The sequence below is a fragment of the Leptosomus discolor genome, chromosome 9 (genome assembly GCF_034619465.1).
Source record: "Leptosomus discolor isolate bLepDis1 chromosome 9, bLepDis1.hap2, whole genome shotgun sequence".
Classification (NCBI taxonomy): Eukaryota; Metazoa; Chordata; class Aves; order Leptosomiformes; family Leptosomidae; genus Leptosomus; species Leptosomus discolor.
Window position 1 is genome coordinate 49,358,206 of NC_141399.1, and position 14,842 is coordinate 49,373,047.

Below are 14,842 nucleotides of genomic sequence, written 5' to 3' on the forward strand. Positions count from 1 at the left end.
TGCAATTTGTTCCTTACACTAAAATCTTTCCCCCTCTCTTCCCTTTCCCCACTCTTCCCCCTCCAAAATCACAATTCTTGCTGGAGACAGGAGGCTACAACCTTGCCAACACAGCTCGCTGCTGGACATACTTGACTGGGGTCATCCTTGGGAGAACACTGTCCTCCGAGATCCCCGATCACGAGGTAAAGCTTTGACAAACCCTCCGTTCTCCTTGTGCGAGAGCTGAGTCATTTTACCTAATCCGAACAGCATCCTTGCTGCTCAATACTGTTTTGTTGAGGCAATCCTGTAACAATAACGTACTGTCTTAGCAGCATAGTGGGTGCTTGTTCCCAAAACCCGAGGCTGTCTGCATCTTTTTGCAAGGGATCTCGGGCGCCAATAAACTCCAGTCTCAGATAATTACAGAGAGGATGGGGAGGGGGAGTCACCTGTTTGCTCAAAGAGCTCTTTAGGATGTGCATGTACTTTTGGTAGGGAAGAGCCAGGCCTTTCTCAAGGCTTTACATTTTAGCCCTGCTTTCATCAACTTATAAAAAGTACCAGGTGCGGCTTTGAACTGACCAGCAGTCTTGCAGTGGGCCATGGGGCTGGGTGCTGTTCATGATTGCATATGAGTTGTCTCAGTTCCTGTGCTGGTGCTTTTAAAGTCTTGAGCAGGCCTGGGCAGCTGGTCGGAGGGACACAATCTAGACTGTATTTGGGTGGAATGACTATAGGTTCATAATAGGTCTCAAACTGCAGATCAGTGTTACTGACCCTACAGAAAGAAACCTGCACGTGCAAAGTAGTTCAAGCCTACAGTGACTACTGAGGAGAATTATGGTTTTGCCTTTGTTTAGGGATCTCACAGACCAGTATGCGTGAGGAAGTAAAGTGTTGGTGTGGATGGAAACTGGAAATTCATCATTATAGAAACTGGTGATTAGAGATACAAGATGCTTTTTGAGAGTTCTCATGCTTAAATACGATCCTTTAACCAGGTTTCTTCAGAAACGGGTTTTAAACAAGACTGGATCCTTCGTATATGCAGGGAGTGAAAAGGGTAGATCCCTCTGTAGGAATTAACTTCTGAAGTTGGTTAGGTTTTACCTGTTCGTTATTGCTCTGAACAGTTTATTTTTTGTGTTAATGGTTCCTGCACCGAGTGCACTGAAGGATAAGAGCAGTGTGGGAAAGAGTTGATTGCAGGGTGTCACAGGGTGCACAGTGGGGCCTTGTGTGCTCTGGCTACTCCTTCTCAAAGGAATTTGTATCCCTTCCTGGGCTGGCCAGTGCTTGGGCTGCAGAGCTGAGCTGGCTGTGAGTTGTGGTGCTGCTGGTGGCTGGCCTGTTTGTGTTCGCCTTGCAGTGAAACTGGAGATGAGATGGTCTGTCAGGGTTCGCTCTGGAGGAACGAGTTCCCAGAGATCAGCCCAGCCTGGGTACATGAGGCCATGTTTGCTCTCATGCCACTATTCAAAACATAACACTAAAGATGGTGCAGCACAGCGTGCAGTGCTGAATCGGCATCTGAATGTCTGCCGTCCAAGTCAGGTGGAGCGTGTTTGCTTTGAACAGCTTTGCTGATCCATGGTGCTTGTGTGCAATTGTGCTCTGTCTTCTTGGGCATGCTAAGTGAGATGTTTATAAAGTCTTGTTAGCCCTGTTTAGTCCCCCAAAGACGCTCACAAACCAGAGAAGGTAACATTACCAGACTTTGAGCAGGAATGGAGGAAGGAGGGCAGGGAGGGAAGAAGCGTAGAGCACGAGACTGATGTCCCTGGGTGTCTTAGTGGACTGTGGGCGTCCATAAGACTGAAGAGGAGCAGCTGGGGTCACTTGGTTTGTTCAGCTTGGAGAAGGCTCAGGGAGGGCTTCATTGCAGTCTACAACTTCCTCAAGGGGGGCAACAGAGGGGGAGGTGCTGATCTCTTCTCTCTGGTGACCAGGGATAGGACACAAGGGAATGGAATGAATCATCAGTACACCAGTGTGAATCACTTTCATAAATGATGTTGAGATCTTTTGGTAAGGTGTGATTTTCTTTTTTTTTTTAATTTTCTTTTTGGTGGGATTTACAAAATGAGGAAGGCTGATGGAGCAGAGCATCCTCGTGTGCGGTGTGAGCGAGGTGGCCTGATGGGTCCTGGCTCATGAGGCAGAATGGAGTGCTCTCAGCCCTGGCCTTCTGGCTACTGCCCACTGCCCTCCTGAAGGTTATTTACTGGGGAGGAGTTAAATGTTGCTCTGGTTTGCAGCCAGCTGGGGAGATTTTGCCTCTGTGTGATTGTGTGCTCCAGCTGCGCTTGCAGGAATCGAGTGTTTTGCATGAGATACCAACTGCATATATCCAGGCAGCAGTGAGCCTGTGGCTTGTTCGGTGTGGGACCTCAGAGCGATGCTTGCAGGGTGCTTGTTGAGCACGATGTGTAGGGGCGGGAGGTGTGGGCAGCTACATGAAAGGGACTGCCAGCCAGTGACCGGCACAGGGAGTGGTGATAATACAGGGCACTGCTGCTGTGGGACGAGGTCCTGGCAGACAGGGTCACTGTAGGCCAGTTTGTAAAGGTCTTCATTTTTGAATTCAGTCTTTTTATGTGCTTTTCATGGCCAGGGATCAAAGAGGCAAGCTGTGGCCCTGCTAAGATACTGGAAACTGAACGCAGTCATGTTCCTGAACTGCCCCTGCCTCTTCTCCCAGGGACCCCAGGAGGGTTAGAAGCAGGAGAAGTGGCAGCTCAGCCCTGTGGAGGGAACAAAAAGCACTTTTTACCTGCTGAACAACCTCCACTCCGCTCTCCACTCCACCAACTGCCAAAAAGTGAGCAAACAGGTGGCCAGGCGTTTCTGAGAGGGTGCGAGGGGCTTGGGACACGGAATTAGACAATTTGCATTGGGGTGGACGAGGAGGGAAGCTGTCAAAAAGCCCTGATTGTAAGTGAAGCTCTTTTGTTGTTTCTTGCCTGTGCACTGGGGCACGTTCCAGTGTCTGCTGGCTGCTCAGCTGGTGTTGAGCTGGGTGCCTGGCCTGGCAGACAACAATTTCCAAAAGGCAACAGTTGTTCCACAGAGCTGAAGGGAATTGGGAAGTGGAGTTGAGCCCTCTGTACCAAAAGCCACTTCCCCTTCCCAGCCCACAAGAGCTTTCTTCCCAAACCATGCATCTGAGATTTTTTTCCCCACGTGCTGTAAGAAACAGTTGTGTCATGGTTATGTCCACTGCAAGTGTTTTTCTTTCTTCCTTGGCCTGGTCACTGGACTTTGCTCACTTGACGTGTTGCGACGGCCTTAAATAGCATGGGAATGTGCAATCTGGAGGATGGTACCTTCTTCACTATGTCAAGTGAGCAGTATTGTCCAGGAAGCTGTCTGTCTGTCTCCTCTCTGCCACAGCAGCCAATAGCAGATGCAGGGGGGCGAGTATAAAGAAGAGTGTGAACACAGAGTTTCTTTGGGTGCTCTTCCAGCTTTCTGTGATGTATGGCCAAGAAATATCCTGCTGTGTCTGTATTTGTCCCTTTGGTAACATGTGAGGCTTGGTTTGTGAAAGGATTCAGCATTATTATGGTACTTACATGTTTAAAAGTGGCCCTGGAGACAGCTGTGGGTGTTCAGCACTTCTCCAAACCTATCCTGGCCAAGTGAGACCCTGGGCAAAAAGAAAAGCACAAGGCTTATAACAGTGTGCTTTGTGGGACCTGCTGAGTGCACACAGGAAAGGGGGTAGCTGCTTCTGCAGGGTGGCACATTTGAGGACATCCTTTTGGTCTCTGTAATGCCTTGCTCTTCATCCGGTACCTGACAGGGCTGAATTGGCTGAGCCTCTGGTTCGGAGCGAGGTGGAGACGCCTGGTTGTATGCCAAGATGTGATCCAGTATGCGCTATGCATGGGGTAACACTAAAGGTAAGGGCTTTAATCCCACTGTTGTTCATTCAAATTCTGCCTGCCATAAATGAGGCAGATGCATTGCGCCTGAGCCTGCTCTGCCACCTCGGCTTGAGTTACCTGGAGCAAGTTCATCCACCTCATTGAACGAGGATGCCAGGTCCAGTGTCTGTAGCACCAAGGTTTCAGGTGATGCAAAGCTCCGTACCTCTGTAATGAATAGAATTTACGTGCGTGCAGCAGTCTCCATGTCCATTGTCTGGGTTTTTTGTCTTCTGGACACTCTTCAGCAGTCAGGGAGTTGTGGGTAGATTATCCCTGCCCATTGCCCGCTAGCCTGTGTATTACAGCATGTAAGTCTTAGTGTGTGCAGAAAATGTGGCGGGGTTTTTCTGTGTGAGAGGATTGCTGAAAGATAGCTATGAGGGGATATATTTGGCTAATAACAGTTACGAGGACTTTAATTTTGAAAATAAGTGAATCAGAAAAGTGCCTTGCTCATGAAAACTGGACATGAAAAAAAAAAAATTCTGTTTAGATATCAAAACTCCCCTTTCAAAGTAAACTTTCAAATTCCTGGTACAGGAATGTTCCCTTTCGTTTATGCTCAAGGGCTTTATCTGATTTGAGATAATGGAAGCAGCTGGGCTTCCACCACTTCCTTTAGGAAAATTTCCACTTTCAAAAAGATTTCCACCACAGGAAATGCTTAGATTTTCAGGTTGGTTCCCTCAGTTTGGTTTTGTCCCTGTACCCCCAGTGCCACCAGGCTGTTCTCACCCAACTCTTAGGGCTTAGACTTCCCAGCTGGAGACTCCAGCAGCTCCTCTTGCAGTGTAAAAATTTGGTTCTTCCTGTCCTGTCTTCCTTGTAAAGCCTTTTTGGCCAACTTTCATTCTCATTGGAAACTGCATCTTTGGGTTTAGAGCTTAAGTCTTTTTCATACTTTGAAGTAAAATGGGAAGCAGTGCAGATGTGCAGCAAACGTGGGAGTGATTTCTCCAGCTGATTTGCACTTGGCTGCTTGACAGCGGTTTGGGTCAGTGCCTGAATGTGTCTTAGAAAAGAAGAAAGTTGGGTTTGGGATTACTGTTATGCTGTTTCTGAGATAGAGACAAATGCAACAATTTCTGGTTATTTGGTCCCATGTTTGGCTGAGGGTGTCTGACAGGATGGCTATGTAAGAAGATTACAGCAGCAATAAACATGTTCTTTGACATGGTTTCTGAAGACCACTACGGCTTGGAGAGGAGAAAAATTGTTTTCCAAGAGTGGAAGGCTCTGTTGAAGCTCAGCTACAAAATTCCCTCCTGATCCAGTCTAGATTTGGGTATGTAAGTAAATGCAAGTTCCTTTTAACATGGTGAAGCTGCCATGGACAGGAGGCAGGAACCTTACTGCAGTCTGACAGCCACAGGCGATCTTCAGTGAAGCTGTCATCTTTCATATTGTTTGTCCTGTTTTTCATGAGATCAGAAGCCATGGCAGATCCCAAGTAGTTGTAGGTTTGTCTTCACTGTAGCTAATGTTGCCTTTTAATTTAGATGCTGTCACCAAGCTGGCTCCTCTCCACACAGACCAAACTTTCTGATCCTGCTCTTGTGAGCTTTCAGCTGAGGCTGCAGCCTGGTGGCTGCTTTACTCAAACCAATAACTCTTCTTTGTGTCCCTGGTCCTCCAAGGTGTTCTCACTCACGGAGTAAGAACAGGCAACTTGGAAACGTTGCCAGCTGGATCTGTTTACTCATCAGTGGGAAATTTATAGCTGAGGCTGATAAACCAGTGAAACTGTGAAATGGCTGGTCTTTGTGTTGGATGTGGCAATTAGAGCTTGGGACCAGGAGGGTCCAGCTGGGAAAATGCTGTTGCTTGCTTATACGCAGAGGGCGTGTGCCGCCTGAGCACGTGAGGGCCAGTGTGTGTCTTGTCTTAACGACTCCAATATCCACCTTTGTTATGTCCCAGCCTTTGTGTTTATTAACCTATGCCTGGTGAATCTGTTCCGCTTGACGTGGGAATCCCGGCTGGCTGATGAAACTCATGGGAGAGTCCCTGCCAGGTACCTGCGTACCCCGCAAGCTGGGGCTTCTTGCGGTTCAGCTGTTCAGCGCATCACTCTGTCTTCTGCTGAGGGATGGCACCAGCTTTGGCATGCACGAGAGCAGGAGTTTGAGACCTACTAGCCTCTCACCTTTGAGTGGATATGCAAGCTCTGTCTTAAGGCCTGCGTGGGACAGCTTTTACTGGATTGTGTTGTGCCTCTCCCCCAGGAAAGAGTGTTCCTTCAGGACTGGGAACCTCCTGCTTCTCAGGAGCACTGAAACAAGTCTGATATCTGATGAAAGCTGCAAGGGGTGTACAGGTAGCAGCACATCCTGGAAGCCTGCTGCTGAACCATCCCTTTGGGACACAGCACAGTCAGAAATATCCATGTCCGGGGACACGTGCGCATAGGTCCTTGGCAGAGGGAGATGCCTCTGTAGTAGTGCAACTACAAGAAATGCTGGTGCTTGAGGTCTGGGGAGAGGTCACTGCAGAGAGTGCAGTGACTGTGCTGATGCAGCTCCCTGTGCAGATGCTGATGGGGAGGAAAATCTCAGGCCTGGCTTCCTGAGACCTCTGTGCTGTTTGAGGTCATAAAAACCTGGCTTCTTGTGCCACCACTTGCCAGCCCCTTCATGATGAAGAGCTGTATATGAGTGTGGCAGCACGTGGCCCCACACACTTAACGTCCAGGTGAGAATGGTGGAGGTTTGGTTTGGGGCTCTTAACTCTGAGATGCCATGTGAGTGCTTGTCTGGGTGTTTGGTGAATGGCTATATGGAGAAGGCAAACTCCATTAAGCAATTTGGCGCCCAGGATGCAGGTGTCCTCTGCCTTGCCTCAAGGGTGTCCGTGTGTTGTACAGTGCATCTGGGGCCTTCCTCCTGCATTTCAGCTTGGATGTGGGGATGGCTGCGTGTCCTCTGGCTTCCTCTGAAGCATGGAGAGGGGCACGTCAAGACTTGGGTCTTTAAAAAACCACAGAGTGAACCAGGAAAGCCTTGTGTAAACAAAAGCAAGCTTTATCCCACTCCACATCCATAAGATGGTCTGTTGTCTTGTGGGGGGCTTGGACAAAGTTAGGATGCAGCTTCCATTCTCCACCTTTGCCAAGGCAAAAGGCCCTGCTGTCGGGCAGGTTCACTGGTGGGTGCAAGCAGGGCGTGCAGTTCAGTGCAGCTTCTCTATCAGCTGCCTCGGGTAAACTGCCTCAGCCCACTGAGTGCTCTGGGCACCAACTTGCTGCTCTTGCACTCCTGTGCTTTCTGTGAGGGGACCTGAGTCTGTTCAAGTCAAACGGCCCTCTGCAAGCTGCCTGTAGAAGGGATGAGCCAGCTTGGGAGCTGACATCCAAATTCACCAAGGACTTTTTGCTCTCTGGCTTCTCTTCATGGCTCTGCTTTACAGCAAAGCTATCTGGAAGACCAGTCTTTGAAGGTCACAGTTGTCAGAGCAGAAGACAGTGAGATGGCTGATGGCAAATTTGGTTTTTGGAGGACACGGTTTGGAATAATACTTGTACACCATCGTTGGGAGCTGTAGCCCATCTTGCTCTGCCATTTGCTGAACTTAAAATACACTTTCTGTCTTTTCTAGCAGGCTCATCTTGCGTCAGAGCATGACAGAGAGCAGTCAGATGGCAGGCAGTGCTTTGCCATTGCCTTATTCCAGAGTCTGCACGAGGCACATTCCCATGTGATGTTCACACCTGAATTTTAGACTTGATGAGTTAGTTTAAACCTCATGGACCTCAGATTTTCAGGGGAAGGAGTGTCTCACTATGTATTCAATATGTAGCTCTTTCACTTTGATGGGAGTTCTTCTGTTCCCTTCTCTCACTCCATGAGTCATTGCATTTAGAAAAAGCTTTTTTTCACTTTAGATGGAACTAGTCAAAGGTAACGTAGTTCTTCACCTTGCTGCTAGTGCAAGTTCCAGGCTAGCACTTTGTGGAGCAGCCTGTTTCTCTGTGATTAAGAATGAGATGTCCACATCTTGCATTAATCCTTCATTAATCCTTCAGAGCTTCCTAACAGAAATTCCCAGAGAAACTACAGCTGACTGGTTTTGCGTATTTTTAGAGTCCTTCTCATCAGTATATTTAACTCTGTATTACATCTTTTCACAAGATGCTCCAGGCTGCCTGTGATGTGCTACTGGGATGGGCTAGCATATTTAAGGTAAACTGGTGGAAGCAGGTTCGACAGGGGGAGAAGTCATGAAGGAGGGGAATTGGTTTGGAGGCTAGTGGATATGAAATATTTGCACGGCTGTAAGACAATCTGAAGGGGAAACAGCGCACGCTTTCTGTGTATGTGTACATACATATTTGTGCGCACACAGGGTTGATGTCTTTGTCAGATGCGCAGGGTTATTTTCTGCTGCTTCTGGCAAAGAATCACTAATGGTTTAATAGCTTATCAGTGCTGTGCACAGAAACAAAGGTTTGGTACTTCCTGATGTTGTGTTTTATTTGCTTTAAACTGGAATTTGCATTCTCATTAACATGAAACTTGGAAACTGAGCTGCCGGACCAGTCAGCTTTTTGAGATCAGTACAGAATTCCTGACTGTGAGCAGCTTGAAGGCAGTCCAGGCACTGCTTTCCTACTGTACAACCCCAGGGGTCTGCTCACCTCCTGAAGGAAGCTCGTGATAGTGCGTGGCCTGGGACAGATCATTGCTGAAGCACCTTGCTGCGAAGTGGCTAGGTTGTGCTACTCTCAGTGTATTTCTCTCCGTCAGCCAGGTTTGGCATTCTTTTTCAGGGATGACGGGCCAAATTCTACCCAGTTACATGCAGCGCTTTGCTTCTTTTCCAGCACTGCATGGTTTGGGGATGTTCTTTACATCTCCAGGTTTTGGAATTAAGTTGCTGTGAAAGAAAGTCAATATTAAAAAACACGGACTTCTTTTGGTCATCCTTTTTTGAATGAGTTTGTAGAGAGTCAGTTTCTGGAGAAGGGCTTGAAAACAAGACTGCTGTGGTCTCGAGATCCAGAAAGCATTTGACTGAGCAGCAGTGTAATGGTGTTTAAAGTCTTAGGATGTCTGAAAGGACCAGAATAGAATTTCTTTGAACATCCATTTTATGATTCCATCCAGTGCTGATGGTGTAGTCATGGTCCCACTGCAGCAGTGTCCACCAATGAACTGTGTACTAAAATCAGGGACAGAATTTAGACTTTTATAAGATGCCTAATTTTTTGCTATTGGCATAGTACTTCTTGTCAGATCTGGCATTATTCGGTAGAAAATACCCTTCCCCTTTAAGAACACTATTGTTTTAGCCTTTTTTTTCCCCTCCTGTTTGCCTTTTCCTTTCTCTATTTCTCACCCTTTTTCCTGGCCTCTACACCTACTCTTTTCTTCCTCCAACACTTCTTTCCCTGCAGTCAGTCCACATTCCTATCTCCTGAACCATTACTCCCACCCTCTTTCAGACCACCAAAGCACTCGGCAGTTGTGCTACTACACTGGGCACTGCTGCTTTCTCTGGGACACTGATGGGAGTGAAGACATTTGCGGTCCCAGGTATGCCTCCCTCTGGTTTAAACTTCAGCTCCTTTTGGTTTGCTTTAGGATTATGCATCAGACATTTGTGATTCTCTCAGTTTTGGCATGCCTGAGTTTTAAAAGGGAGCAGTTTTGTGTTTCTAGGTGAGCTGCTGATTAAGGAGGGGGTTTTTAGCTTTCCTTGTGAGTCTTGGTTCTCAACACTTTTTTTCACCGCTGAAAATGACGGGCTTTTTCAGGGATGAAAAAGATATATTTTCCCCTGCTGCAAATAAATGGATGAGTGAGTAGTGCAGGCATTTTGTTGTTGATGAAGCATGAGCTTGCCTGCCTGTAACATCCTCCTTGTTCTGAGGTGGAGAAACAGAGTGAGTCTTTTCTGAAGCACTGAAAGTGACCTCTTGAATCCCCTCCAGGCTGCAAGACAGTGGATACAAGGTGCTTGTACAAATGGCTCTTTTGTACCGTCTTCAGAAATACTAAGTCTTAAGCCTCCCACCTCAAAGAGAGAATTGATGTTATTCATTTGTTTTGGTGGATTTGCCTCTCTGAGTACCTGTGGTGGGTCAAAACTCAGCTGATTCCCAGGTGCTGCTTGTTGTTTTTGTCAGTTGATGAGTGGTTGAAAGAATTTATTTTGTTAGTTCTTCCTCAGAGACAAGAAGCACCTCTAGCTGCGGCAATGAGAGGTGGTCCTGTCCTTACCTTCTTGCCTGGCTGTCCCGCCACCAGTGCAAGGCAGCAGAAGTGGGCAGGGGCTCCTGCTGCTGCCCCTGTGTCCTGCCGGTTTGTCTCAGCCCTCGTGTCTCAAACTGGCCTGGGGTGACTAGATATGTATTTTCTCCTGCCAGCTGCACAGAAACATGTGGTAGAGGGGTAGAAATGTCTTGAGCAGCCGGGGCTGTTTTGCTTCAGAGGACCTGCATCAGAGCTCTTGCATAAGCCAGTTCAAGATTTACCAGGCTTGCCCTGCTGACCTGCTTTCAGGTGGATGGTGTAAAACCCAGCCAGCCTCAAGCTCTTCTGCATGACTGCACTCTGCAACCCACACTGGGTGGCTCAGCACATGGAGCTGCCCTACAGGATGCTAGTTATTTAATACCAAAAGCTTCTCAACTGCCATAAACCACATCAGTGGAAAAGTCCAGGTATTTTGCCCTTTAACATAGACTTTGAAAAACAGTTGCATGAACTCTGTTTCACTTGATGCCACAGAAATGAGGGAATGAGGAAGTGCAAAATGATGCCTTCGTCGGGATCGACTGTGCCTTGTTGTTTCCCAGGTTGGATGTACTAGACATGATACAAAGTCTGCTGTGCCACTGCCTGTGTAACCAGCGGGTTGTGCAGCTGAGAGCAGTTGCTGAGAGGTGTGTGTTTTCCATGTGCTCTTTCACAGATGCTGCAGTCAAGATTTTATGTGTATTTCCTTTTTTTCCTGCAAATAAGCCAGGTTGCTTGGTTTGTGGAGCCAGTGGGCTCTGTCAGTGGAGGCTGTGTGCTCTGGGAGTAGCTGTCTCCTGCTCACACTTCAAGAGCAAACTCAAACCAGACCAGTGGCACCAGCTGTCAGTGAGGACTTCCCCAAACATGTTGGCTGCTTCTGCTGTAGTGATTGTCAGTCTTTCTAAGCGGGGGAGAATGTCAGTGTCCTCCTCTTGTGTCAGTATTTCAGCAGGGGCTTTCCAAAGCAATCTCTGGGCAGAGGTGAAGAAAGGAAAACGTTTCGCTATAAAGGAGATTACTTAAGAAAACAGTGAAAATAGTCTGCTTGAAATATATACATCAGTCCTTGGGCTGACTGCAGAGAAGCTTGGAAGAAAGAGGGCAGGCCTGCTCATTAGCTAAGCATGTGCTCCCATGCTGCTTGATACAGCTGGGTAGGGTTCCCATTCAGACTACTGGCCCTGAGTCCATCTCTGATCTGAATAGTCGTGGTAATTTTTCAATGAGCTAAGAGCAGCCACAATATACTGCAGCTTCCTGCTGCCCCACGTTGGTTTGGGGGACAGCTGGGACCTCATTCTCACAGTTTTGAAAGCAAAGATAAAACCCTTGACTTGCTAAAAAGGAAAGATTTTTCCTTTTTTTTAAAAATCAGCTACCTGGGTCTACAGTGACCGAGCACCGCACAAATGAGCTGATGCGGCTGTCAAAATCTGCCTTATACTTCCTTTTCAGTGGGATATTGTGTTGGCCCACAAAAAAAGTCTGGCAGGCAGCAGGGCAGCAACACGTTGCCTGCCCTGACCCAGCTGCCTTGCCTATTCTATGTCAATAGCTGATGTACTTGCAGAACGAGCAGCTCTTAACACTGCGGTTCACAGGCTGGTAAACCCAGCACAATTTCAGGTTTGCTTTCAAATGCTGGACTGTAACCTGCAGTGTTCAGCAACCACTTCATTTTCCTTGTCAGTACTGTCATGTTGAGGTCTGCTTGGAGAAGCCCTCATTGCCCTTGCTAGTGCAGACATGTCAGCCTTGGATTGCCAGATCTGCCACCTCCAATCTCACCATTAAAGAAAACCCCAGCCCTGTGCATCATTAATCACTTGGGAGACTATAATCTGTGAATTTCCCTATCTTTGGTACAGTAGCTTTTAAGTCTGGACTAGCTCTCCAGAGGTAGCAACAAGACTGATGGCAACTTCACCACTGAATTTTTAACCCTGGTGTGACTGCTGCTTTGTTCAGTGCTCTGTGCTGGTGAAATAAAAATGCTGGCAATAATTTGTGATTCTGCGTTATCGTGTAGAGCCCACATGCTGCAGATTTTCTCATTCAGGCTCAGCTGCACACTATTGGAGCACTCAACTAGAAAAGACACATTATTAACCTTGAAGCACACTCATTTTTCTTCGTCCAGTGTTTCACAGCCATGTCAATGCAGCACTCTGCAAGGTGGGGCAAGGAGCTGATAGGCAGCACTTGAATTTTTTTCATTAAAAAATCAGGTTTGCAGATAACCGTAAAATGAGTGTCAACAGCTTTCCCAAATAAAGCATTGGGATAGATATTTGACTGCTTTTGGCTGTGCCACTGAGCTCTGCTTCCCAAGCCCTTGAATTGGTAGCGATTGCAGACTTCAGGTGGGCACAGACACTGCAGAAGCACCTCTTTGACATAATTCAGCTACATGTGCCCTGCAGATGGAGAAAATCTTGTCTTTTTTACAAACAGGTCCCCATGGGGAGCCCTCCCTCCAGCCTCAGCCAGCCAGAGACCTCTCTGCTGACTCTCCTCTCCTCTTCCCTGCAGTTCTTCACAGAGTACGGTCCTGATTATGTGCTGGAGATCACACCCAGCTGCAGACCAGACCGCAATGAGCCACAGAGAATTCAAGAAATTCTTAACTCTATCAAAGGTGAGTTGTCCAAGCCCACACTCCTGCTTCAGGCTTACAGGTCTTTTAGAGAGGACTTCAGGAAAGCTCACTGGAGTCTTTCTCACTGACTAGAAAGATGAACCACAGTCACTTGACTGCTCATTGTGTACAATGTCATCTGTCTTCTGCTTCACTTGGGGTTCTCAGTGTTAGTAGCACATCAGCTCAGAGCTGTGGGTCCCTGTTAGCAGAAGTTGCCATTGCCTTTCCTCTGGCTGGGCAGAGGAGCACGAGGCCTCACCTTACTAGAATCATAGAACAGCCCAGGTTGTAAGTGGCTTCAAAGATCACCTGGTCCAACCTTTTGCGGGAATGGGAGCTCAGAGAGATTATCTAGCACCCTGTCCAGTCACATGTGGAAAACCTCTAGCAATGGGGACTCTACCACGCCCCCAGGGAGGTTGTTCCAGTGTTTGATTGTCCTCACTGTAAAACATCTCTTTCTTATAAGGTGAAACCTCTCCTGGTGCAACTCATACCCGTTGCCGCTTGTCCTCTCCATGTGGCTTCTTGTGAAGAGAGCGCCTCTGTCCTCTCTGTAGCTGCCCTTCAAGTACTGGAATACTGTGGTGAGGTTTCCCTGAGCCTTCTGTTCTCCAGGGAGGAAAGACCCAACTCCATCAGCCTTTCCTCACAGGGCAGGGTCTCCAGCCCTTTGGTCATCTTCGTGGCCCTCCTTTTGGACCCTCTCTAGTCTGTCCATGTCTTTTTTTGATTTGTAATGTGGGCACACAGTACTCCAGATGTGGCTGACAGGCGTTGAGTAGAATGGGATGGTCCCGTGTCTATCTCTGCTAGTAATGCCCCTGCAGATGCTGTCCAGGATCCAAATTGCCTTTGTTGGTGCAGTGGTGCACTGCCAGATCACGTTCAGCTTGCTGCCCACCAGGTCGTTTTCAGCAAGGCTGCTCCCCAGCCGCACAGACCCTATCCTGAGCTGAGCTCTTTGGTTATTCTGTCTCAGGTGCAGGACCTTGCCCTTGTCTTTGTTAAACTTCATACTACTTTATTTTGTGTAAAGCTTGGCGTTAGGTAATTTCACTGAGTGCGATCTTGTTCTTCTAAATAAGAAACACCAAGTAACTAGTTGTTGTTCACCTTCCCAATGCTAACCTGTGTCGCACTTCCACCACCACTTTTTCACGCTGAAGGGCCTTGATCTGCTCCATCTCTACAAGGAGCACGTCTTTATCTGGGATTAACTGGATGCAGCAGCAGTTTTATAAACCCTCAGAACTTGCTGCAGTTCCCAAAGTTGAAATGAGAAAGATGTCCCAGCTCCTTTGAGGAGAAAAATATGAGTTTCTATTCCATTACTTTTTACTTATTACCTAGGTTATAACAGCATTACACCAAGAACTGATACTCCTTAGGCCAAACTGGAAATGTATCAAGTCATGTGCCACTGAGACTTTCACATCCACTGATTTGGAAAAAGGAAGCAAAGAGCAAAGGATTTGAAAAATCGGTTAAAGTCAGCTGGATCTTTACAGGGGACTGATTTTCAGCGTCTCGCACAGAGATCACAAGAGGTGGTGGACAGGTTGGCATGACAGCAGTGCCTGGCATACACCTGTTGGTACAAAGCAGTGGGCACACACCTGCACTGGGCATTGAGAAAAGATTGCAGGTTCCCCTGTCTTGGTAGGGCTGAAAGCATTTTGTGAGAAAGAGTCTTCTGCAAAGTCAAGAGCATATTGCTGCCCACTCTGCAGAGCATTGTCCTGGGGACAGACGCTGTTCTGAAAATCCATTATGTGTGGTACAAGGAGTTGCTGAGGGTCTGGTTCATTACAGAAGCTTGAGGACAAGACGGTCATCTCCTCTGTCCTGTCCCGCCATGTGGCACTCAAAATGAGGAGTGGCTTGCGATTGGTGCCTTGGAATTGCAACTCCTTGGAGACAGTGTAGGGGAAGGAAGGGAACTTCAGGCTGCCGTGGCACTTCTGTCCATCATTTCTGCCAGCACCAGCTCGTGAAGCCTGCTGAGGAAGGCAGGGGCTTATAGGAAGGATGTCAGGTGAGAG

The 14,842-nt window shown here is 47.8% G+C and overlaps 1 protein-coding gene across 1 annotated transcript in view; it reads left to right on the forward strand.

The window, feature by feature from the left end:
- HDAC8 (histone deacetylase 8) overlaps positions 1 to 14,842 on the forward strand; it is a 39,363-nt gene that overhangs the window by 19,495 nt on the left and 5,026 nt on the right. Inside the window, exons 9-10 of the mRNA XM_086469849.1 lie at positions 91 to 185; positions 12,689 to 12,794. Coding sequence (XP_086325975.1) covers positions 91 to 185; positions 12,689 to 12,794 — 201 coding nt within the window. The remainder of the gene's footprint in view (positions 1 to 90; positions 186 to 12,688; positions 12,795 to 14,842) is intronic.